Source organism: Netta rufina, assembly GCF_964035555.1.
Source record: "Netta rufina genome assembly, chromosome: 1".
Classification (NCBI taxonomy): domain Eukaryota; kingdom Metazoa; phylum Chordata; class Aves; order Anseriformes; family Anatidae; genus Netta; species Netta rufina.
The window spans coordinates 40984677-41012193 of NC_140123.1; the positions used below are offsets into that span (position 1 = coordinate 40984677).

At 36.1% G+C, this 27517-nt stretch overlaps 1 protein-coding gene across 2 annotated transcripts in view; it reads right to left on the minus strand.

Annotated features, from left to right (window-relative positions):
* Positions 1 to 27517, minus strand: part of KLHL1 (kelch like family member 1) — a gene marked incomplete at its 5' end in the record, with an annotated part of 235789 nt that overhangs the window by 1528 nt on the left and 206744 nt on the right. For both annotated transcript variants that reach the window (XM_084284977.1, XM_084284976.1), the window contains 3 exons: positions 293 to 464; positions 5547 to 5759; positions 22488 to 22650. In XM_084284977.1, the coding sequence (XP_084141103.1) occupies positions 293 to 464; positions 5547 to 5759; positions 22488 to 22650 (548 nt within the window). The remainder of the gene's footprint in view (positions 1 to 292; positions 465 to 5546; positions 5760 to 22487; positions 22651 to 27517) is intronic.

Here is a 27517-nt window from a genome sequence, read left to right on the forward strand (position 1 = left end):
AGAACAAGATTTTTGTCTGGAAAAGATGATATTTCTAACAACTGTTTATTCTGTCTTCTACTAGTTCCTTAATTCTATGTGTTTTTTTGTTGTTGTTGTTTTTGTTTGTTTGTTTTTGTTTTCTATCTGCGTTAGGAAACTCAAATTAAATCAAATGATCAAATGCTAGGACTAATTTTACAGCCATGGCAATCTCAGATACCATTTCTTTGTTGTTGTTTTCATAAAAGCAATGTTTCTCTCAACATATGAAAATGTGTTACAGAATTGAAAATACAGATTTTACAATTACCTGCATCCATTCGTTAGTTTGAGGGTCATAGGCTTCCATAGTGTTCAGGTATGTTTGACCATCATATCCACCTACTGCATATAATTTGTCACCAAGTAGACAGACACCCACAGCATCTCGAGGCATACTCAGTGGAGCCACCATTGTCCATGTATCAGTTTTTGGATCATATCTAATGAAACAGAAAAGAAATTGAATGGTTAGTGTCCACTCATGCTGATCTTTGCATGAAATAAAGCCCTTTTCTGAATAAATAAATTATAAATACATAATCCATGACATCCAACGCAAAATAGCAGAAAGAAAATCAGAAAGAAAAGATGAAGATATATTTTGTTCCCAATTAAAGTAATTTAACATTGATTATAAACTTTGATTTAGTTAACCAGCCTGGAAAAACAAGCAAACAAACAAACAAACACAATTAAGCTTTTTATGGCTTAAGGTGTCATAAAATAGATGACAAGCATATAAGAAAATTATCTGAATGTATGCATATATTTATGTATATATTTCAAATAAATAAGAATATTTTTGTAGTACATTAAAATATTCCTGAAAAAATTATATTATACTATATTTTATTTTCTAAAATGTTACTATGCCATCTGTTCATAGCCAGAAAACCTCCCCAGAAATTCAGGGGATATTTTAAAGTGCATTATAGTTAGATTTTCCTCCCAGTTCAAGTGAACAAAGTAGTACAGTTTTCGAGACATTAATCATCATAGAACTTTTAAAACTGAGAGCAGAATTCCTCTTACATAATGATAGCTATTCAAAAATTAAATAGTTAGCCTAGGCTGTTAGATAATAGCCTTAATTTAGATGTTCATTAGCAATGAAAAATTAGTTAATTCCAGAGGCCATATCATTGTATATATTTTAAACATCTACTGTAAAACAGAAATGAATCACTAAGGATGCCTGGAGTATTAAGTTAAATTAGATACCTCATTGTAAGATGCCTGATATTACCAAAATACCAAATTATATCACCGCATGATGTGATATAAGCAGCTATACTATGTAGTAGAATCACTTTACACACAGTGGCAAAAATAAACAGTTTAAGGATAAAATGTCTTTAACACACTTGAGTCATTTTCTTAGGCGTAAAGTAGTTGACACTTTGGATATGACAATCTAAAATAATTATAAAGGAATTCTGTAATGGCTAAGGATCTTATTTACAAGTGTTCAGACTACTGACTAATGAAATTATGTACCAAATTTTTTTCTTGTAGTACTTTAAGAGGCAGTATTAGGTATAAGTTCATGTTTTGGGGGTGCCCAGTTCTTTCACTATATTTTCTTGTAGACTATACTTTCTTAATCGGAAGTTATTAATCTCTAACTTTTATATATAGATGCTCTACCAAATAAAAAAAAAAAAAAAAAAAAAAAAGATTTTATTTATTTTACTTTACAAGGTTGAATTTAGCAGCATCTGTAACTATTTCAGTCATTCATATTTTCATAAGCAACCTGTATGAATACTGTTAGAGGTCTTGTTAGAGATTTGGAAATTTATGAACATTTTTTGACATAAATATTGCAGCAGTGATGTTTAGTGCTTTTCTTGTGACCTCATTTGCTTCATAAGCATAACCTTCCAATAGGACAAGAATTAATTGCCTTTACTTTAATCTCATTAAACTGTTTTTTATAGTTAAAAACACTTTAGGGAAAAGACTCAGCTCAGCTATTGGCTGTTAATCTTTCTGGCTTTATTGGATCTTCTCAGAAAATAAGATGGTAAAATGTTGTGGTCAACTTCTTATGTCTAAAATATCATTAAATTAATGGTGTTTTTCACTTTGCTTCTTTTATTCCTTTTCTTTATGTTATTTATTCATATTCTTTCATTTTGCTATCTTTCTCTAAGAAGTTTTGACTTAAATATGAGATAAATGTCTTTTAAAACCTGAGAGGAAAATACTTTAAAACAATGTTTGAATACTTGTATATGTAACAAGATGCATACATAACAGATGTGCGTATGTAACAAGAGAAAATACTGTTAATTTTGAATGGATTTTTTTTTCAGACTGTGTGACTTTTTCAGCAAAATCATTGTATGCCTCTAGCTGAAAGAGTTTCTCAACCTTCTTTTCCAGTGTGTATTGTATCTGCACCTCCCTAAAGGCAATAAATTTTAATGTGCTATTTGATACACTGCTTTTAAATTACGAGGGCCAAGGTGAGGAACTGTAAAAGCAAGACATCTAAATATAATTGACATTTTTGTCCAATTTGTTTTCCTTTTTAATAAATAAGTAACCAAGAGCTAAATATAAAACTTAAAACTTAATTCTATTAACAAGATAGAATTTCAAAAGAATGTGATTTTTTTAATTTACAGGAAAATGACTGAATTTTCTTATATACTCTCTTCTGTTAAAAACAACTGTACATTTCATCTGTATAATAACTAGGTATGTCCTATGGTGCAAAGGTTTACAATAAAGTTCCTGAATATGGAAAAAATATATAATTTGAAATCAAAGTGGGAAGGGGAAAAGCTATAGATCACTTTAACTTTTCAATAGCTGTCACATTGTCGTGGTTTAACCCGGCTGGCAGCTAAACACCACGCAGCCGTTCGCTCACCCTCCCCCCTCCCTCTCTGGGACGGGGGAGAGAAATGGAAAGTGAAGCCCGTGAGTTGAGATAAAGACAGTTTAATAAGACAGGAAAATAATAATAACAAAATAATAATAACAATAATAATAATAATAATAATACAATGGTGATAATAGGAAAGTAATAATAATATGTACAAACAAGTGATGCACAATGCAATTGCTCACCACCCGCTGACCGATGCCCAGCTTAACCCCGAGCAGTCCGGCCCCCTCCCCCCCGGCTAGCCACCCCTATATATTGTTTAGCATGACGTCAGATGGTATGGAATACCCCTTTGGCTAGTTCGGGTCACCTGTCCTGGGTCTGTCCCCTCCCAGCTCTTACTGCACCCCCAGCCTGCCTGTTGGCAGGACAGAGCAAAAGGCTGAGATGTCCTTGGCTTGGCGTAAGCACTGCTCTGCAACAATTAAAACATCGGGGTGTTATCAGCACTCTTCTCATCCTAAGCCAAAACACAGCATTCCACCAGCTACTAGGAAGAAAATTAATTCTGTTCTAACTGAAACCAGGACACACATTTAGAGCAAGTAACATTATTTTCTCAGTGTTGCTTCACTGACAAAATATCTCCAAAATTGTATAAATCTTAAATAGAGATTATTGATTATACCTTTAAAAAATAACACAACGTTTACTTTCCCAACATGTGAAACACAGTAAAATATACCTATTGTTTTACTTTTAAGTACTCAAAGCCACAGGAAATCCTCAGAACTGTGTAAACTTAAGTGTTCAAATTGGGAATCTAAATTACTGTTGAGCAAGATTTAACAGTAGTATTCAGAAAACACATATCTTCTCTCACTAAGTAATCCCAAAGTAATCTCAAAAATATATTAAAAATACATTTATTATGTCTGCTTAACAGCCTTTCAGAAAAGAAAAAAGATAAAATTTTGAATAATGCACTTCCTGGCAAACTGTCTCACGAAAAGTCTTGTTCCTGAAGAAGAGACATAGTTAAAAAGATTGATGCCCTAAATATTTACAGCAAGTAGAACTTTCACGGATATATGAAATAATATAGTAGATCTCATTAAAAATTGGTCTTTGGTTTGTTAAGGAGTTTTTATTTTTGGAAGATGATGATTTTTGAATGTAAAAATAGACATATCAAATTACATCCATGCCACCTTATATGTCTGTCAGTCATTGGGAGGGTCATAAGACTTTGTTCATGTTATAGTGCAGTACTTCACGTAATTCACTCTAATAGGTACTCTATGCAAACTATTAGCCTTACAAGTTCTGATCTGTGAGTCCTAACTTTTACTCTGGAAGCTAATAGCCCATGAAATAGATTACCCATATTTTTTGCTATCAGTGCAATAAAACCTCAGCAAAGGACACTATATAATGTCATTCAGGTATCAGAATATAAAATAGCTAAGCACATGTATTCAATTGGTTGCTATCATGATCTCTGAGGAAGACAAATGTAATGGGATGGGTTTTATCTTCAACATCAGAAGGATTTTCTTCTCAGAGACACAAAAAATCAATTAAATAAATAAATAGATAAATAGACAGATGATAGGTAGATAGATTGATAGATAACTTTCCTTGTAAGTACCAACAATCAGAAAGAGCTGGAAAGATTTCATATTTATAAGTATTGTCACTAGCAGTCATTAGGAGTTAGACTTGATGATCCTTGTGGGTCCCTTGTGGGTCCCTTCCAACTCAGGATCTTCTATGGTTCTATGATTCTAAAATTAATATAAATTTACTCTATTAAAATTCTGGGTATTTTTTCTTACACAAGTGTCTGTCAGTGCCAATGCCTATCTTGACTTCTGTGTTTAGATCAACCAAGTACTCAAATATATATGCTTTAAAATTTGCAACCTGCATGTATTTGAAAGTATTTTTCATTACTCTACTTTAAAGCATGCAAAAGTTGAAATAGAAAAAAGTGATCCCTTCATGAAACATTTGAGGAGTACCTTCAAAATTAATGTTATAGGCATGCCAACAGTGCCCTACTGCCCTAACAGATATACTTGAATTTGTGGAATATCCACTTGTGAACTTCACGGTACTGTAAATACAGCATGTAAGGCTTGTATCAACATTTAAGGGACGTAGTACTAGTGTTAAAAGTAATACTGCCATGTACTGTCATCCATCACTTCAGCAGTTCAATTTTTATTGAAATAAAATAAAATAAAATGTTATTGCTACATTAGAGTTACAAAAATCCATGTTGGAAAATTATTTCAGGCCTGAAATTTTATTTCTGTAAAGTTTAGTTTATAATTCTGCAATGTGTAATATTTTGACTTAGAAACAAAGATTTCTTAAAGGAGACATGAAAAGAGTGAAATTGTGTGTCCAATGTAATATCTAATAGTACTGTTAAAAAAAATAAAATTAAAAAATCATCTACAAAGTGATTATCTTCTACAGACCTCTGTGGAATTTTTCCAGTAAAGAGGAAGTTAGCATTTGCTGGGGGAAAGCAAATAAACAAATAAACAAAAACAAAAGCAACAACAAAACAAACCAAAAAAAAAAAATACCACATCTGCTGAACTTTACCATCATTTAAGTAAGAAAATGATGCTTCCAGGCATTATCTTCATAAAATTCATATAGTGGATACCTTTCTACATAGTCCAGCAGCCGGGAGCAGTGGTTAGAAGCAGGAGCATCGTGACCTCCAACTGCATAAAGAAATCCATCACATGTAGCCACTCCTACACCTCCTCTTCTCTTACACATTGGAGCACACATATTCCATTTATTTGTGTGAGGGTCATAGTATTCCATTGAACTCAAACATGAACTTCCATCCCGACCTCCAACTGAATATAACCTAAGGAAATCCACACAACGAAGTGTCAATAAAACAACATCTCAGAACTGTAGTAATAAAGACAAGGAGTATATTTTTGTTTGGTCGTTTGGTTTGGTTTGGTTTGGTTTGGTTTGGTTTCGTTTGGTTTCATTTTGTTTTGTTCTAATCTGACTTTAGCAAATGGGAGAAAAACAAAATATAGTTTCTCAAAAATATATGAATTTCATATGATAAGCATACAGAGGATTTTAATATTTTTTACCAAATCCACATTCTACTTCATGAAAGTACTTTCCTACTTTGCCCAGTTCAATGGCAATGAATATATTATCTCTCTGGAAATGGGTATCTTCATTCTTTGGTTGCAGTAGATAATGCCAAAAGTGCCAGTGACACACAGATTTGTCTCAATAGATTTATAAATCATGTAAACATGGTTGCTACTTAACTGCTTATCGTCTGTGAGGTGGAAGTGCAAGTGCTAACTTTTAATTGGTAATCTAGACAAACAAGAAAGTTGTAACCCATTTATGATTGTTTCTCTGTGTTTTTATCATGCATCAAAGTTGTGGGAGTCTGACAACTGCTGTCTGCATTTTAATATTTTATCTTGCATAATTCTTTAATACTAAATGGAATCAAAAGCTTTTAGTTCTACATTCCTAGGAAAAAAAAAAAAAAAGTCACACTGAAGCTTTCTATGCTAAATTACAAGCCAGAAGAAAATAATGTATTCAGTCTTTGATCTAGTATTCATCCTGTTCCACAGAACTACTCTCAATGGGAGTCTCATGTCTGGAATGAATTTTACACTTGTAATATAGGAAAGATCAAATAGGCAGTGCAGAAAAGAAAAGAATATCTCATTATGTTTTAAATATGGATTTTTAAAAAGTACTAACTTGTCTTCATTTTTTTCAAAGATCTTGGATAAAATGATAAGTCTTGCCTACGCTACCGTTAGCATGGCTACTCAGCAAGTAAGGTAACGAGACTTCATCTCAGTCTATAGCTTCTTCGTGAGGGAGAGTGGAGGGGCAGGTGCCGATCTATTCTTTTTAGTGATCAGTGATAGGACCTGAGGGAATGGTGTCAAGCTGAGGCAGGGGAGGTTCAGGCTGGATATCAGAAGAGGTTCTTCACTAAGAGGGTTGTCGCGCACTGGAGCAGGCTCCCCAGGGATGTAGTTATGGCACCAAGCTTGTCAGAGTTTAATACAATCAAAAGTGTTTGGACAGTCATATGGTCTGAATTTTTGGGTAGACCTGTGTGGTGCCAGGAGTTGGACTCGACAATCTTTATGCGTCCCTTCCAACTCAGGATATTCTATGATTCTATGACACCCACAGGCAGTGTATGTTGCTTTTCTTCATCAGAATATATTATGAGGATTGAGTTCTGTAGGGAAGTCCTGGAAAACTTCTGAAAATATTTTAAATTTGAAATAGTAAAAATGTGGTGAAAAAACAAGCAAGCAAACAAACAAACAAAACACAATTCTTTTGTGTTTAGCAACTACCTACAGGCAAGAAACTTTTTTCCTTCCTCCTTTCGTAATGGTTCACAGGAGAAAGCAGTTCTGATTGCTCTTTCTGAATAATTCCATGCTGCATTCATTTCTTATATGAATCTTTTTGCAGTCTGTTGCCTTTTCTACACTGCCTGAAGATTAACTAATAGACACTCAGGCTATTTTAAAGTTCGGCCATTGAGCAATTTAGGACGCAAAAGCAGCCTGTGTGAAGCAATTATTCATTTGGAAGCTTTTACTGTCCTAAACGGTCCATGAATTCAGAGCTACTTAAATGTGGATTCACCATTCTGTTTCTCTGGCATGGATGCTGATGAAAAAAAAAAGGAGAATACTATCACTAAATATGTCCCTGAAGTCATGTAATATTTTGGTACTGCCTGACAGACATACTTGTGCCAAAAGTTGCCAGGAGAAGCCATGGCTCCACTATAAGAGAGAAGAAGTTAAAGTGTCTGTGGATGTAGACTAAAATGATTTGTGACAATCATTTTAGGTTTTGATTGTATTTATACCCAAGCAAGAAATAGCTCATAAGATTTATATAAATAATAATAAAGTTTTATTTCACAAAGTTCTAGTTCAGACAAATAAAAGCTGAAAATTGAATAATTGTTTTAAAACTCTGGTTGTGCCTGAGCCTGAACACCTCAATCAGGAATTTTTTCCATTCTTCTGCTAAAATCCTTACGCCATCATCACTCCCTTTAACCCAAAATGACTGCAGAACAGTTTTGCAAACAATTCTGGATATTATTCAGGATACTGCACTAAGCTTTTAGGATACTTCTATTCAAAGACATTTAGAAGTCTTTTTTTTTTTTTTTTTTTTTTTTTTTTTTTAGTGCTCAGGGTCCTGTTTTGTTAGATGACTTAGAGTGAATCTTTTTAAAATTTTTTAATTTTTATTTTTTATTTTTATCCTTATCCTTCTTGGTAAAAGTTTAGAGTAAAAAATTCTGCAGGGAAATTTTAATGCATTTTGTTAAAAAAGTCTGAAAGCTTTACTTTTCTTAATGAGATTAGATATCATCCCTACAATTGCAATGGCTACAGCCTCTTAGCTGTATTGTATTGTGTTTCTTCATTTACCTGGTACCACATCTAATTTTGGTGATTTGTTGAAAATCCTTGTAAGTAGACTTTCGTTTTCATATGCAAATATGTTCAGAATTCATAGAAGAAAGACAATCCATTGAGTATGAATTTAACAAATAAAGAAATGTCTTGAAGTTGTGACAGAGGTGTTTCAGGCTGGACATCTGGAAAATGTTGTTCACTGCGAGGGTGGTTGGACAATGGAACAGGTTCCCCAGGGAAGTGGTCACAGCACGAAGCCTGCTGGAGTTCAAGAAGCATTTGGACAACACCCTCAGACACGTGGTCTGAATTTTTGAGTGGTCCTTTGGCAACACAGGAGTTGGACGTGATGATTCTTATGGGTCCCTTCCAACTCATGATATTCTATGAAAATTCTTTTTTTCTTTTTTCTTTTTTTTATAACAATTTCACATTGGAAATTCAAAATGTTATCTTAGTATCTTACTTTACCTAAATTCTGTGTATTACTTGTGTATTGCTTCTTTTACTTGTACTCTATTACTGCGTATTACTTCTGTCTGTTCCTTTACTATACTCTTTAACTATACTCTAGTACTGGGATACTACCACAAAAGGTCTAACTTTGCAACCAACACAGAGCTCATTTTTTTGTTTCATTATTGGCATCTGTAGACTTCTTGTAGATACCGTAACTTCTAATAGTTTTTGTGTACCTACAATAGTTTAAGACTTTTATTTTCAGCACTGCATGATTAAAAAGGAAGCTTAAGATATAAGCATAGTCACAATCACATAGTAAACTTATCTTCATTCATTTTTGAGGTGGCAATATTCTTTTTACTGAACTATAAGTCCATCCACAGAGATGCATTTCATTAAAATTGTTTGAATTTATTTTATAGTTATCACTGTTTATAGGGGAAAATCAACAAGTGAAAATGAGCATTCAATACTTAGTATTTTTATGTCCACTGATCACAATTAAAGTTTTGCCTTACAAACAGGTCTCTGTTCTCCAATGCTCTAAATTTCAGCTTATTTAGACTGGGAGTAGATATGAATTTGGAACAAATTCAGTCTTCTCTGAGCTTGAAATAATAATAATTTATATATTAGTAATTTGTTTTTCCAGGATTTGGTCACTTCTTTTGTACTATGATGGACACAGATTCTTAATCGTAAACACACACATATATATGTATGCATAAAAATGGCTAGAAAATGCAAGTAAGGTTTTGAAACGGGATAGGATAAATCACGACTAGTTGGATCAAAACCATTTATCCCAGTGCGATCATTACAAAACTTTGGTAACTAATCAGTAAAACCATTTTTAAATTCCGTTTGACAAGCCAGCCTCAAAAGAACCAAGTGTCTTTGATGTAAGATACTATGGTTTGTGAAAACAGTTGAATCATGCTTTTGCTGCATTTCTTTTTGCCTTTCAAGGTTTTGCCTTTCAAAATTCTTTTACTGAGAATATCAAAGACCAGTCTTTTGCTTAAGCCCCCTTTCGACCTCTTCTACTCTTTCAGTATGCCCGAAAGAGCAACCAAAAATTACTTGTCACAAAGGGTATCTGCCTGGTGGAAGCAAGGGGAAGGTAGTAATTTTTATCAGTGCTGGACTACTGTATTTCTCGATCAATCCACACCTGACCTAGGAAGAAAACTGTGTAGAAGAAAGCTCTCTTGGCTTTGGTTAGACCTTTTGGTTAGGTCTTCTCTCACAGCCTTGGTTATGCCACTGAACAATAGTACATTGTCAAAAGTTGAAAATAACAATTTTCTGAATGGAAAGCAGTAATGAAGACTTATTTCTGTCTGTAAATTTGGAATGGTATTTTATGTATTTGGTAACAATATTTTATGTGTTTGGGTTTGCAGTAGTGGGATAAGTTAAGAATATATATAGTTTAATAAAAAAATAAGTACAATAAAATGAAGATAAGTCATATAATAAGGGCCAGCAATTACAGAAATATGAACTACTGGTATTAGAAAAGACTATGAGAAAAATACCTTTGCATGGATATTATCATACCAGCAAAGCTTTGCTTCCTACACTACAAAGTATACTTTGCTAAAAGGAATAACCTGTTTCAAATAAATTTTATTTTAATCAAAGTTATAATATGGGCTATATTTTCTTTGCAAGACCAGTGACTGAATGCAAAATCCACCATTCTTGGCTGCATTAGACTATAAAAGAGTCAAGGAAAAGTAGTCTGTAAATTAATAATTTAATATAGTATGAGGTTAAGGCCCCTTATTTGCTGTCTTATTTATTAAAAATAAATACAGCAAAACTGTCATTAAATAAGAAAATGTTTTTGCTTTCACAGAATGTGCTAGATGGAGTTAATGATTACAATATTCATCTGCTCTTTCAGTTCAATCTTTTTAGGCCAAAATACCGTTCCATTTTTCTGTATCTTCATTGATTTATTGCACAATTTCCTGACTAAAATATTACCAAATATCTGCATTTCTTTTTTTAGCTTCTGCAGCTAAGGAAGAATATTTTCAACAAGTGTTCCTTTTTTCCTATAGAGGGAGGCAGAATAATAGTAATATTAATTAATAATTATAATCAATAATATAGAGAAAAGAGTTTGATCAAATGCAGGTGTTAATAAATAGCAAACATGAAATATCAGCAGTTTCAAAGCTGTCATAAAGGAAACTGAAATAATATCTACAGGGATTAAATTAAAATAGATATTCACTTATAGGTCAAAATATGTTCAGAGTAAAAAATAGTAGGAAGAGACATAAGATTTAAAAAGTTTCTACAAAAATATTCTAAGGCTGAAAAGTTGTGTTAGTCTGAAATGTATTTGTCTTCCTCCTCATTGCAAAAGGGTTTTGTAAAAATACTTGTATTTGTAAAATACTTAATATCTTTAAAATTAATATCATCCTAAGTCATATTTTGTTTTAATTCTTAGAGGGTGGATAATGTAAGATTTGTTATGGGAACAGATGTGAGAAGCATGATTTTTTGATAAGGAAAAGCACTGCTGTATTACAGTATCAGGTAAAATATTCAAGTAATTTATAAATATTTATTTAAAAGTAAATGTTTGTAGTCAGTGAGAATATTCTAGTCAGAAAACATGAAGTATGAAACATTTTCTCTTTACATGACTGCAATTATGTATACCAAGTACAGTACTCTTCTTAGTTCAAATGGATTTGTAGATAACTGAATCATCAATAACTTATAAGAGCAAAGAAACTTACAAACAAAAAGTCTAAAAAACACACACACAAACAAACATGAAAAACAAACTGACAAACAAACAAACAACAAAAAAACACTGACAGGAAATAACATTTGCAGACATTTTCTTATCTTGTTAGCTTGGTATGAAATTTTGAAGTGTTACTTCAGCTCTAACAATCACTATTACAGCATATTAATATTTATTTAATAAAATTGCGCCAGTTCCTCAGTCTTTACCGAAGTATGAAAATTATCAGTGCATTGCAATTATACGTATGACCTGAAAAAAGTCTTAGATCATTTAGTCTGTGACCTTCACAGTCCAGACTTCAAGTCCAGAGAAGGGCTACGAAGCTGGTGAGGGGTCTGGAGAACAAGTCCTACAAGGAGTGGCTGAGGGAGCTGGGATTGTTCAGCCTGGAGAAAAGGAGGCTCAGGGGTGACCTTATCGCTCTCTACAGGTACCTTAAAGGAGGCTGTAGTGAGGTGGGGGTTGGCCTGTTCTCCCACGTGCCTGGTGACAGGACAAGGGGGAATGGGCTAAAGTTGCACCAGGGGAGTTTTAGGTTAGATGTTAGGAAGAACTTCTTTACTGAGAGGGTTGTGAGGCATTGGAATGGGCTGCCCAGGGAAGTGGTGGAGTCACCATCCCTGGAGGTCTTTAAAAGACATTTAGATGTAGAGCTTAGTGATATGGTTTAGTGGAGGACTTGTTAGTGTTAGGTCAGAAGTTGGACTCGATGATCTTGAGGTCTCTTCCAACCTAGAAATTCTGTGATTCTGTGATTCTGTGATTCACAATGAACAAATCCTTTTCCATTCACTAAATTCAATCCATAATGAAAGACTCATCTGAACCTGACCTACCAATTCAAAAGAAATTTAATTTTATCCCAATACCAGTTATTAAGAAGTTGATCAACTTTCAAATTAGAAAAAAAAATAGTTAACAATGAAGATGGCATGGGATTTTGTTCTACTAAATATAGTAGATATTTGATAGCAGCTTTAAGGGCTGTGGTCCATAAAGATACTTAGGTGAGTATCAAATTAGATGTTGAGCTTTCTTCAATTTCAGTAAGATATGTTTATGTCCTTTCTGATGTATATAAATGTGGAAATAAGAAAGTGTGTGCATACGTATACATACATGAATGTAACATCCATATATGACAGTCATATAAATGCAATGCACTGATAATTTTCATGGTTCAGTAAAATTCCAGTAAATTTCTACATTTAATCAGGGGAGTATCTTTAGACTTTTCTGGCTGCACTGAACAAGGCCTTCTTTGGGTTTCAACAAAAAGGCATTAAGTAATCTTTCAGACATACTTCATCTCCCATTGAAGATAATTAAAAACAACTTTCAGAATAATACACAATGTGGGAAACTAATATATTTTGCTGTTTTTACCATGATAAGACACTGATGGATGAATGCTTCTCAAAAGTCTGCACTTGCAAGTGTGAAAGCTGCACAACTTAAAAACTGGCTGTGAATCTTTATATTTCACACTGCCGCCCTCTGTCTAGATTGGTACATATGTTACATTAAGAAAACTTCAGCTAGGCAGTGCGAAGAGACTGACTTCTCCTATCAGGTATTAGAATTAAGGATGTCTTTGGTACATTCTTGAATACGGTGGCGACATGCCACAGACCAGAAGGTGTTGGAACTGCTATCCCTGCTAGGTTGGAGGCTTTGACACAGGCAGAACTTCAGACAGAAGATGCAGCCCTCCAGGTTCCTGGCTGGAGAGAATGCCTGGGGCCCCTCTCTGAGGTCAGGAGAGATGGACCACCACTCTGCAGGGGGTGTGCCATCTTACAAGAGCTGTGCCGTCAAGTAAAAAGTTTATGAGAACAGGTAAATATGTTGTGCTGTATCAAAGAATATGAATGGGGCATAGACAGGCTCTTATCTGCTACAGACTTGCAGAGCCTCTGATCCTGACTGCTGGTGAAAAGTGTCCATTCCCACCATTGAGATAAGTATGGCATCTAGAGAAGGGGAAGGGTGGAAAGTGTTGACCTCTAGCAATGACAAGAAGGTTCACATGAAGGCTTGCAACTACAAAATAGGTTCACTGCCCTCCATGTTGAAGAGAAGCCAGACAGAATCACAGAATCATAGAATATCCTGTGTTGGAGCAGACCTATAAGAACTGAGTCCAACTTTTGGATCCACACAGGATCACGCCAAAATCAAATCATGTTTCTGAGAGTGTTGTCCAAACGCGTGAACATCATTAGATTTGGAGGCATGACCAATCCCCTGGGGAGAATTTCATGTGGCCAGTGATTGCCCAGCCCTCTAGCCTGTCAAAATCTCCCTGCAAGGTCTCTCTGCCCTCCAGGGAGCCAACAGCTTCTCCTAATTTAGTGTCATACACAAACTTACTCAGTATACATTTAAGTTCTGCTTCCGGGTCATTTATGAAAACATTAAGAGAACGGACCATAAAATCAAAGCCTGGGGAACCCCACTAGAGACTAGCCACCAGCCTGATCTAACCCCATTTACCTTTTAAGCCTGACCCATCAGCCAACAATTCACTCACTGTATTAAGCATTTGTCTGGCTGAATGCTGGATATTTTGTTCATAAGGATACTGTGAGAAACGGTGTCAAAACTTTTCCTGAAATCCAGAATGATTATATCAGCTGGCTTCCCTTGGTCAGCTAGATGGGTAACCTTGTCATAAAAGGGAATTAAGTTTGTTAAACAGGACTTCCCCCTTGTGAACCTGTGTTTGCTGTGACCAATGACTGCATTACCTTTCAAGTGTTTTTCAATAACTCCCAGAATAATCTTTTCCATAATTTTAACAGGCACTGAAGTGAAACTGAAAGGCCTGTTATTACAAGGATATTCTTCCTTGGCCTTCTTGAAAACTGGAACATTTGCCAGCTTCCAGAGGACTGGGACCTCTCCAGATTCCTGAGACCATTGAAAAATAACTGAAAGAGATCTCACGATGATATAAGCCAGCTCTTTCAGTATACCCTGGGATGAATCCCATCAGGCCCCATAGATTTCTATGCACCCAGTTGGAGCAGCAAATCCTGTACAAGTTTAGGCTTTGCTGGGAGTTTATTGTTCCTGCAGTCCAGGTCCTCCAGCTCAATGCTCTGTGTGTCACAGTGCCCACCATCAGTGTTAAAGACAGAGGTGAAGAAGGCATTAAATGTCTCTGCTTTGTTTCTATTTGTGAGGTGACCTTCCTCATCAAGTAACAGATTAATGTTGTCTCTGATCCTCTTCATGCTGATAACGTATTTTAAAAAGCCCTTTTTATTGTCCCCTCACAGTGCTGGCCTGCTTATGGCTGGTAGCTCTGATGGAATGCAGCCACTAGTGCTGAGGGAGCTGGCAGATGTGATTGAAAGGCCACTCTCAATAATCTTTGCTCGATTGTAGCAACTGGGAAAAGTGTCTGAAGACTGGAGGAAAGAAAATGGCAATCCTGTCCTCAAGAAGGGTGAGAAGGAAGATCTGGGGAACTACACAATGATCAGCCTCACCTCAATCCCTAGGAAGGTGATGGAACAACTAAACCTAGAAACCATTTCCAGGCACATGAAAAAAATCATCAGGAGTGGTTAGCATGGATTCACCAAGGGGAACTCATGCCTGACCAACCTTATAAGCTTTTATAATGAAATCATGAGCCTGATGGATGAGCAGGGAGCAGTAGGTATTTTCTTCCTGGACCTCAGTAAGGCTTTTGACAGTGTCCTGCCTAAGATCCTCATAAAGACGTTGTTGAAGTATGGGCTAGATGAGCAGACAGCAAGATGGATCAAAAACTGGCTGGACGGCTGGACCCTGAGGCTAGTGGTCAGTAGTGCAAAGTTTAGTTGGAGGCCAGTAATAAGAAGAATATCCCAGACATCAGTAAAGGGTCCAGTCCTATTTAACATCTTCACTAGTGATCTGGATGTTGGGTGATCTGCAAAATACTAATGTGGCCTAAGCAGCTGGGTTCCTGATCATAGTATATCAGGAGAAAACAGCTTCAGTAAATTCCCACCTTGCAATGGCTTTAGCATCTGCCATGTTTTCTAACAATCTGTTAGGTTTTAAAAAGTATCTCAGTTGCAAATGACTCTGTCTTGGAGTCTAGAAAAAAAATACTGTAAACTTTCACAATTTTCATTGTCCTGAGTCACATATGTTTACTTAACTTTTATCCCCTCTACCCCTTGTTAGGGCTAGCCTAGCCTCATGAAAAGAAGCAGGCCTGTGCAGAGATTTCCTACTTTACAGGCTGGAGGTAAAACACCAAGTTAAATATTTATTGAAAAAGTAGGATGAATATAATGAAATGAATTGAACTGCACATTCACTGAGCTGTATGGGATTCCCACATAGGAAATATGAATTTGTGCACCAAAGTACAAAAGATCAGAGCAGGGCACTGAATTACTAATAAGCCTTAATGATTCTGCTAAGACAAAATGCCACAGATAGTTTACTATATGATGCATGAAAGGCAAAGGAGCAGAACTCTTGGAGGAGGCTGTAATCAGCCACTCAGTGAAGTTTTGTAGGTGGTTATATGGATGTAATACATTGCTAATTCTCTTGTGCCAGACACTGAACTGCTATTAAGGTCTTTGTGGAATTATTAACCCATGACTCTCTGAGGTCATTACACAACAAATATATCCATGTGAGTGACTAAGTACAAGACAATTTTTGAGAACCTTTCATGTGCACATGCTAATTTGGTTTGGATTTTGCTATTTTCTTGAAAATGAAGGTTCAGCAAGCTAACCTTTCTGATATTCACTTTGCAATAACGCACAATAGTCGTAAGGGACATATTAAACAAAAGCAGCTGCTACTTAGAATAGGCTCAATATTGATCTAAATAACAAAAGATTAATTTCAGCTTTCTTTCATTAAAGAACCTGAAAACAAAATATTCCCCTGTACGTAGGCCGATACCTGTATTGGCCAGCTCTCTGTGTTTCCCATTCAAATTAAAAAGGAAAAACACTGCTAAGAAAATAATCCAGCTTGTAATAAATAAAATAATCCATACATTACTAAACTAATCAAATTATTGTAAAACAGGTGGAACTGAATGAACATAACTGAATGAATATAAATTATAACATTGTTTTTAAATTAATCTAGATGTCATCACTCTCAAAAAACAAACAAACAAACAAACAAAAAATAGTGATTTATCTGAAAATCCAAAAAGTGAATTTGCGTGTGTGTGAAGGGACAAAACAGTAACTGTATACATATATGCAGTCTTTAAAAAATATTTAGTATACTCTATTTCTATGAATGGTTAAACAGAATTTCTATTTTGTGGAAGTCATTTAACATTCTATCTGTACAATCAAGATTTTGTATACAAAATCTGACATTTGGTGATTGATTATAAATTATCTCATAAAGGACACAAACACAAATTCATATTTTTACGTCGTACTACCTCTCAAACAAACATTAAAAGGGAATACATTTAAACATCAATGACAAAGCTAAATAGGAAAAAAGAAAGAAAAAGAATTAATAAAGATGACACTTTTCAAACAACTCTAATGTTAAAGACATTAATTTGTTCCTACTTTAAAAAGTCATTCTTTTGAATTATTTCTACAGCTTATTAATTATTAGTCAGTAACTCAATAATATTTGACCATTTGTTTACTTCTTTTGGTACCAAAATTATGAAATAAGAACTACAGGTGGAGCTTTAGCACAAACCTCCCAAATGCTCCAGTATTTTTTTAAATATTCCACCTAGCCTTTTTCAAATACACTATCAAAAAGTCAGCCCTGGCTACTGCTGATCATTTGCCCAGGTCAGACCTGCTAATTGGGTTCCTGAATCCCATCCCCATCCTTCAACTTTTACCTTTGCCTAGTTTAAATGGTTTCCTTGCTGGCTTCCAAACTCCATTTAGAGAACATTGGATAGGAAGTCCAGCCTCCTAACTCAACACAGAGATAGCCAAAAATAGTAATTCCAATTGTACTGAGTACAGGTGTCAAGGTGTTAGCAGCAGGGGTGGGGATGCATCATGGGTGGCCTTGGTGAAAAATGACCCATGCCAGACAGAACTGATTCCAGAGGGCTCCAACAGCCTTAGCAGGGCATGAATACAGGTAAGATGGTGGTGCCTTGGGGAAAATGTATTTAAGAAGGGAAGAAAAAAAATAATGTTACACGGGCAGAGCAAGGAGACAAAAAGGAGCACAAGAAAAACAGCAGAGGCAACACAGAAGTAAAAGAACAAGGAGGTGCTCCACGGCACTGGAGACAATATCCATGCTCTGGAGGACCCCACGGTGAAGCAGATGGACATTTTCTGAAGCAACTGTGACCTGTGGAGAAAGCCTGCACTGGAGCAGCTGAATATTATCAGAAGGACTGAGAGAGCCCATGATGGAACACAGGAAATGTTTGAAAAGGGAAAAGTTGCAGAGAAGAAATGTTATGTACTGACAACATGCATCCCCCCATTCACTATGCTGCCTGGGGGTGGGGTTAGAGGAATCAGGAATGAAGGAATGAAGTTGAACATGGGAAAAGGGGGAGGAGAGATGTTGCTCCAAAATTGTCTTTGTTCCTCACTACCCAAATATATTTTTATTGGCAATAAATAAAATACATTTTCTCTGAGGTAAGTATGGTTTGCCTATGATGACGATTGGTAAGTGATCTCCCTGTCTTTATCTTTACCTGAAAGCTTTCTCAACCTATTTTTGCCCATCTGGCTTGCCAAGGAGATGGGTGGCTATGTGACTGTTAACTAAGGCTAACATACCATAGCTTTGCATAAGTAATTTCCAGTTCCTAGCATCCCCTTTCTCCTTTCCTTGTTGTACAATGCCTAAACTTAGATGGAATCTGTAAAGAATTACAAAAACAGAAATAAACAAACAAAAAATAAATAGAAATAATAGCAATAGAAATAATTAATAGTGATAATAATAATAATGCATTGCTGTTCCTCTGTTAAAAGAACAAGACAGATATGTATAAATGGGAAATAATGTCCTGCAGCATTTCTCAGTGCTCTTTCACTGTTCCTCAGGAGAAGAAAAAAAAATCTCAAGTAAAAGAAAAGTAAAAGCTGCTTTGAAAAGGCACTTAAAATAGTACTATTTTTAAAAGTTAAGATTTAATGATAACTTTTTTGTCACCTATCATAGATCAATAATAGTTTGTGATACTTGATATAAATAACAGCAACAGGTAGAAATATAAAGGTCACTGAAACATATCATTGCAGATGTGATGATCAGTAAAGGTCAGAACTCCTTTCTCCTTAGTTCCTCGGTGGCCCCATGTGAATGCTCTGCTTCCCTGTGTGTGCAAATTCATTAATTTGACACTTAGTGTACTGCTCTGATGTTCTACCATTTAAAATCAGTCTGAATAAAAGTAAAGGGATGGTCCTTTTGCTGTGAAAGGTGCAGTTAAAAAGAACACAGGTAATATTCTTTTTTCATTTGAAAATGTTCTACATGTCACACACACATTCAAGTGATCATTTATTAACTAAGAATCAGAGTCATAGAATCTCTTGGGTTGGAAGGGAACTTTAAGATCACCCAGTTCCAAAACCCCTGACAGGGGTGCCACCCACTAGATCAGTTGGCTCAGGGCCTCATCTAACCTGGTCTTGAACAGGTGTTGGGCATCCACAGCTTCTTGAGGCAAACTTTTCCAGTGCCTCACCACCCTCTGAGTGCAGAATTTCTTCCTAACACCTAAGCTAAATCCTTCTTCCAATTTAAAACTATTTCCCCTTGTCCTGTCACTATCTGCCCATATAAGAAGTCACTCTACATCTCTTTTACAGGTCCAGTGCAAGGTCACAATGAGGTCTCCCTAGAGCTGCCTTCTCTTCTCCATGCTGAAAATTTCCAAGCTTTTTCAGCCTTTCTTCATAGAAGAAGTTTTCCAGCCCTCTGGTCAATTTATGGGGCCTCCTCTAGACCCATTCTATCAGACCAACAGACTTCTTGTTCTCGGGGTCCCTGACCTGGATGCAATACTCCAAGTGAGGCCTCACAAGAGGGGGAAAATGATTTCCTCAACCTGCTGGCCATGGCTCTTTTGATGTAGCCCAGGATACAGATGACCTTCTGGGCTGCAAGCACATAATTATGACTATGCGATGTCATGGTAGGAATATGACAGCCTTACAGAAGTCTGGGTAAATGACATCGGACAATCTTCCTTTGTCAACTGATGCAGTCACTCTATCATAGAAGGCCACCAGATTGGACAGACACAAGTTGCCCTTGATGAAGCCACGCTAAGTGTCTTAGATCACATGCTTGTCTTGAATGTGCCTTAACACTGCTTCCATAAGGATGTGTTCTATGATCTTCCCAGGAACAGAGGTGAGGCTCACTGGTCTGAAGTTCCCAAGGTCCTCCTTTCTACCCTTTTCAAAAATGGGAGTGATGTTTCCCTTTTCCCAGTCACCAGGGACTTCGCCTGACTGCCAGCACTTTTCAAATAGGATGAAGAGTGACTTAATGATTGCATCAGCCAGTTCTCTTAGGACCCTGGGATATATGTCATCAGGCCCCATAGACTTGTAGTTGTTAAGTTGTGTCAGGAGTTCTGACAGCTCTTTGCTTAGAGTGGGAGAGACTTTGCTACCCTCATATACAGTTTCAGGGAAATAAGAGACATAGGAAGCCTGACTGCCAGTGAAGACTGAGGCAAAGAAGTTGTTGAGTACCTCAGCCTTCTCCATGTCCATTGTTACCAGTTGTCCCTTCTCATTTATCAGAGATCTTGTCTCTGCTAGTTTGTTGCATGGATCATACATTATTGAAGCTGTATTCCTTTAGAGTAAGAGTTATTAAAGTGGCTTTGACCGTTTGATCTACTCTGGAACATTTCAATGCCCTTGCAGCTTAGTAAAAGAAACCAATGACAATTAAGTTTCAGTGGCTTACAGGTGATTTCACAACATGAAACTAAATCCTAATTTCGTGGATGTGCAGTAGATCATCTGAGCATGTGACACCATTAACTAAATAATTAAGTAAAGTCTGTTAACATAGTTGTTTGTGGGCTATTAAATTAATAAGCGTCTTGTTTGACTTTTATATTCACTGTCTCTTACAATCAATGCAAAGAATCTGACAATCCCAGAAAGCTGTTCAGCCTACCTATCTCAGAATCTCAGACCTGTACAGTAGGTGGGATATGCACAAGGACTATTGAGATTTTGTCCAATTGTATGTAAACTGAACAATTTTCAACTGGAAGAGATGGGACAGGAAAAACGTAGCAGGTTGTTGAATTATGCAATAGCTATGCAATGTGCAATACCATGAAACCCAATAGCTTTAATATGTCATTATATATATATATATTAATTCTAACTTTTATTAACTATTTTTTCGTGTCTTCAATATTTATTTTCTCATTCTATCCCACATCTGCAGCTGTTTTATTTTGTTGTTGTTGTTCCTTGCCATTTAGTATCAATAAAGTCTGAAGAAAATAATATTTGAGAAATCTGCATTACTCTGTTTCTTCCAGTATTCTCAAGCACTGTTAAAATGCACATACAGACACATACTTTCTTGTGAAACCCACTAAGCAAATGTATAATTCTGGCCAGTATAAAAATAAAAATGCAAACAAAAAATATATATTTTTTTCCTTAAAAAAAAAATAAAATTAAACTCAGCAAAGAGTAAAATTTTTCTGAAACTCTTTTGGCACTATTACAATTTTTTGTCTAATTCTAAAATAAATTGTTGAAGGTGAGGCAAATGCACAAAATTAATCATGATTCTTTCTGATTCATTGTCTCTTTACAAAATATTTACCAGATGGTTTCTGTAAGTGATTTACAGACTAAGTATTTCATGGAAGCTGATCAGTTAAGTGGTCCTTTACTCACTACCCTTCATTTATGTTCAATTGCCTATGGTAGGATTTATTTTCCTCACTTAAGGTATGAACAATATGGAAGTCAGAATCTGAGAAAGTCCTCAGGTTTCCCTTCTAGTTGGTGGAGTAAAATGGGCACTTACAGAGTCATGCTGACCTAGCATAAATGTCTGATATATGTAAGAAAAGTGATATCTTAAAAGTATGTATATCTTCATTTAACCATAAGGCAAGCTGATGAGGATGATTGGCTCCATTGTAGATGTCTACAAAACCTTCCTATACCACTTCTAAATTTTACAGTTCACATCATGTCTTTTTAGCCACATAGCTAAAAGCAAATTTTTTGAAAGTGATAAGCAACTAGTAATACACAATAGTGTAACTGTAAAATGAGTTTTAATAAGTACCGCGTTAAAAAAAAAAAAAAAAAAAAAAAAAAAGTGAAAGTTATAGCAGAGAAACTTAGATTCTGAACACATTTAGAATTTCTGGTTTAATGCAGTCTGACTGGTTTGACAAAAATCAAATTTCTGCTTACTTTCTGTGTGAATGTAGTTGCATTTAGACAAAGCAGTTCTCATGGGCCAATGTTTGGTTGAAGCAAGGTGTAAAGTGCATAAACAATGTATCTTGTCACTATTTTAGATGGTTATTAAACTCAATTGGTTAACTAGAACTGACATATACAACGTATACAAGTCAGATGAGTCATCTGACAATTTTTTCTGAATTAGTTTATACTGACCATACACACTGAAATTTCATGTCTATTTTCTTATGTATTTGATATAAATATTAAACAAAGAGAATATAGAAAAGCAAAAGGAATATAGAAAATTATACATAATTGACATTTAAAATGAATGTAAGATCCACAAGATATGAAAGTGTGGACAACTGTGTCTACATTTATTTTAAAAGACACCCTCTATTACAATATGCTAAAAGTTTTTTACTACTGTGTGTCAGTTATTTATCCCTCTAAAAAATGTTTCAACTTTATAAGAATACCCTACTCACTTGCCATTTAACGCTGCTACTCCAACAGTGCTTCTGGCAATTGACATACTTGCCACAAATGTCCACTGCTGACTTTGAGGGTCCCACCTCTCAACTGTATTCAAATAGCTCCAACCATCATGGCCTCCTACTGCATAAATAGGCCCTTCAAGAACTGTAACTCCTAAAATGAAGGAGAGAGTGAGAGAAGGTAAAAGTATTCTTTTTCTAGCAATAATAATAACCAAAAAATGTTTTCCATAGCAGCTATGCATAAACTTGCATATTCAAAGTAAAAATGGAAACACCAATTTCAATTTTTATTAATTAAGAATTAACAAATAAGAATAAAATGAATGCCAATCAACAGGGTTTTATGAAGGTCTTCTCAAACAAACAATTTCATTCTTTGAGAAGATCATTTGCTTCATAGAATAAACAGTCAATGATGTGAAAGTCTTAGATTTCTGTAACTTGTTTGACATTGTAAACTGCTTCATCATTTTTCCTTATGAAAACTTTCCTTAGGAAAATAAATGACAACTACAGAGAATGGGAAACTTCACAGGACAATAATGTTGGATATATAAGGGTTATTTTATCTAGTGAAGAAAGGAGAAAAAAAGCAAAGTATGAAAGCTGAAGTAGGAAAAAATAAATAACAAAGAGACAAATTTTTAACTAGAGCTGTTTAAAATCAACAGTTCAAAGCAACTGATGAATTCTCACGGTATCTTCAGTTAAGCTTAGAAGGCTCTGGTAAATATGACAGAGCTAAGCAGCATTTGTTACAATACAGTGAGCTTAGGAACCCCCCCCAGGGATATTCAGCATTCTATGAATCCCCAGTCCCAAATAAGTATTATTCTGGAAATCTTAGGCTAAATTCCATTCTACTCATAAGCCAGTGTGTTTTTATTTATTTATCTATTTTATTTATTTATTTATATTTTTTTATTTTGCTCCATTTCACATAATTTGAACTCCTTATAAAGTGAGAAAACAGTAGATTATTAAAGTTTCAGAGAATGGAAAACATATTAACATATTGTGGAAAAAAGAATATGTTTTAAAAAAAAAATAAGTTAAAAAAAAATAAGTAAAGCTTCCTTTTTTTAAGTAGAACTGTTTTTTTCTACTTCAGAACAGACATTAATTCAAAGGTTAATTTGTACATCTGTATATATATTATTTATATAACACAGTTTAAAAGTATATTTATTAATGAGCTTGAATAACTGTCATCCTGATGTTCACAGTAACTTATTCCTGTAGTTTCTTTTTAAAATAGACAAGTACTTAAAAAAACCTACTAGCTATTACTGAAACATTACTATTTATAAAGTGTGAATCAAGTCTTTTTCTGTAGAATCTTCAGTGATCTCATTCTCCAATTTCATATGGTCCGAGCAGTCTTCTTGAAAAAATATTTTAGTTCAACATTTCATCTATAATTTTACCAGAATATTAAAACATATATTTAATTTTATTTATGATGTATATAGCTCAATATCTCATCTCAGAAAGCAAGCAGCAGCAATCATGTAAGATATATTTGTGATTGTACAGAAAAACAGGAGAAGATATTCTGCAGTTGTTGATTTTTTTCTTCTTACCCTAATCATTGAATTATCTATGTTGGATAAGACCTTCAAGATCATCAAGCCCAACCATTAACCTGACCTACTGAGTAACAACACTAAACTTTGTCCCTTAGTGCCACATCTACAAGTCACTTGAATACCTCTGGGGTGGGGACTCCACCACTTCCCTGGGCAACCTGTTCCAATGCATGGCAACTCTCTCTGTGAAGAAATTCTTCTCAATGTCCAATCTAAACCTCCCCTGATGCAACTTGACAACATTTCCTTACATCCAATCACTTGTCACCTGAGAAAATATGAGCCAGCAGTGTGCTCAGGTGGCCAAGAAGGCCAACAGCATCTTGGCTTGTATCAGGAACAGTGTGACCAGCAGGGCTAGGGAGGTGATCGTCCCCCTGTACTCAGCTCTGGTGAGGCCGCACCTCGAGTACTGTGTTCAGTTTTGGGCCCCTCGCTACAAGAAGGACATCGAGGTGCTTGAGCGGGTGCAGAGAAGGGCGACGAAGCTGGTGAGGGGTCTGGAGAACAAGTCCTACGAGGAGCGGCTGAGGGAGCTGGGCTTGTTCAGCCTGGAGAAGAGGAGGCTCAGGGGCGACCTTATTGCTCTTTACAGGTACCTTAAAGGAGGCTGTAGTGAGGTGGGGGTTGGCCTGTTCTCCCACGTGCCTGGTGACAGGATGAGGAGGAATGGGTTTAAGTTGAGCCAGGGGAGTTTTAGGTTAGATGTTAGGAAGAACTTCTTCACTGAAAGGGTTGTGAGGCACTGGAACAGGCTGCCCAGGGAAGTGGTGGAGTCACCATCCCTGGAAGTCTTCAAAAGACGTTTAGATGTAGAGCTTAGGGAAATGGTTTAGTGGGGACTGTTAGCGTTAGGTCAGAGGTTGGACTCGATGATCTTGAGGTCTCTTCCAACCTAGAAATTCTGTGATTCTGTGATTCTGTAAAAGAGACCAACACCCTCATCACTGCAACCTCCTCTCAGGTAGTTGTAGAGAGTGATGAAGTCTTCCTTCAGCCTCCTCTTCTCCAGACTAAACAACCTCAGTTCCCTCAGCCTCGTAACATCTGTTTTCTATTCCCTTCAGCTTCATTGCTCATCTCTGCACACACTCAAGCAGCTCAATATCCTTCTTGTAGTGAGGGGCCCAAAACTGAACACACTGCTCAAAGTGTGGTCTTACCATTGCCACCTAGAAGGGGACAATGATTTCCCTGGTTCTGCTGGCCACACTACTTCTGATACCAATCAGAATGCCATTAGCCTTCCTGTCCACCTGGGCACACTGCTGGCTCATGATCAGTTAGCTGTTGACCAAATCCCCCAGGTCTTTTTCTAATGAGGAACTTTCCAGCCTCTCTTCACCAAGCCTATACTGCTGGATGGGGTTATTCTTACCCAAGTGCAGGACCCAGCACTTACCCTTGTTGAATGTCATGCAATTGGACACAGGCACATCCATCAAGGCTATCCAGATCTCTTTGCAAAGCCTTCCTAGCCTTCCTAGCCTGAGTTAGTCTCAGCTAACTCAGTATCATCTGTAAAGTTACTATGGTTGCACTTGATCCACTCATCCAAATCACTGAAAAAAATGTTGAACAAACTTGGCACTAAGACTGACCCATGGGGGACGCTACTGGTGACTGGTTGCCAACTGGATTTAATTCCATTCACCATGACTCTTTGAGTCCAGCCATCCAGCCTGTTCTTCATCTAGTGAACCATATACCTTTCCAAGACATGAGCAGCCTGTTTATTCAGAAGAATATTGTTGTAGATGGTGTCAAACATTTTAATAAAATCAAGATAAGCAATATCTACAGCTTTCCCCTCATCTACTAAGTAGGTCATCTTGTCATAGAAGATAAGGTTAGTCAGGCAGAAGTTTCTTTTCATAAACACAGGCTGGGTGCTCAGTTTTCCCTAAAAGTCATAAACATTCCCAGATGATGAACAACAAAGATTAAATCATCCAAAAAAATATTTGCTACAGTTTATTATAACGATGCTGTACTGGGTCTAGCTGGAATGTTAACTTTCCCTGCAGAAGCCCATACAGTGCTGTGCTCTGCACTTGTAGCTGGAACAGCAGTGTTATCACACCAGTGTTGTGTCTACTGCTGAGCAGCAGTGGCACAGCATCGGGCCTCTCTCTAACCCTTCTAGGGGGTGGGCAAAAAAGTGAGAAGAGAAACATCAACAGGGCAGCTGACCTAAACCAACCAAAGGGATATTCCATATCATATGATGTCACACTCAGCAATGAAAGGTGGAAACAGGAAGAAGAGGGGAGGGGTGGGCTCTCGTTGTGAAAACGTTGGTCCTCCTCCCGAACACCAGCTACGTGCGTTGAGGCCCTGCTTCAAGGACGTGGTCAATCATCGCTCATTTGTGGGAAGTAGAGAGTAATTTCTTTCCTCTGAACTTCCACATACCCTTCATTTGTTTTATTTGTTTGTTTTCCTCCTTTTTTTTTTTTTTGTCTTTTCCCCCTCCCTTTTCCCTTTCCCTTTTTATTTCCCTTTAGTTGAATTGTTTAGTTCATAATAATCTTTATTTAATTATTATTATTATTTCCCTTTAATTAAATTATCCTTATCTCAACCCATGAGTTGTTCTTTGCTTTACTTCTCCCCCTCCTCATTTGAGGAGGGGGAGTGAGAGAGCAGTTGTGGTGTTTAGCTGCCCAGCAGAGTAAAACCACCACAGCAAGCATTATATGGAAAATAGTCTTCACTGACTTCTCCATGATTAGAACTTTACTGGGTTTATGCACATAAAACCCTGTAAGATGCACAATTCCTTCAGATTTTTTCCCAATGTCTATTACTTTGCATTTACCACCTGCCATTGTGTTACCAATTCAACTGTTTTTCAAAGCTCATTAGAGTATTCTCTTAACTTCTCTGATCTTGTTGAATAACATCTACATATTTTGCTATCATGTACATTTCCATGTAAGCTAATCTTACACTGACAGAGGGCAGTGTTGCAATTTTATGTTATAACAAAATAAAAATGCTGATTTGGTGTGAGATATATGTCCTGCTCCTCTGCCAAATATATATATATATAGTTACTGCTACACAGACGAAGAAATCAGAAAGTTTAATTTGCTTAAAAAAATTACGTGGTGCAATAACAAATTGTCCGTTTTTGCCAGTTTGCATTGCTTCTGTAATAGGAAAAATTACTGTCAAAACTGTAGATAAATTATTCCTTCCATTCTTTCTAAAAGTACTCTCTGTTGCTGTCTTATAGCATGTACAAACTTGCTGTGAGTTTTCATATTTAAGGTTCCTTCTTTACAGAATATCAAATGCAGTCGTATCCTTACATTTGCTCCATAACAAATGAGCCATTATGGCTCCTTGTGTTTTTAAAATATTAGACAGATTCCGCAAGATCAAATTTCATTCTGTTTTGGTTGTATTACATGTGAGGGCAAA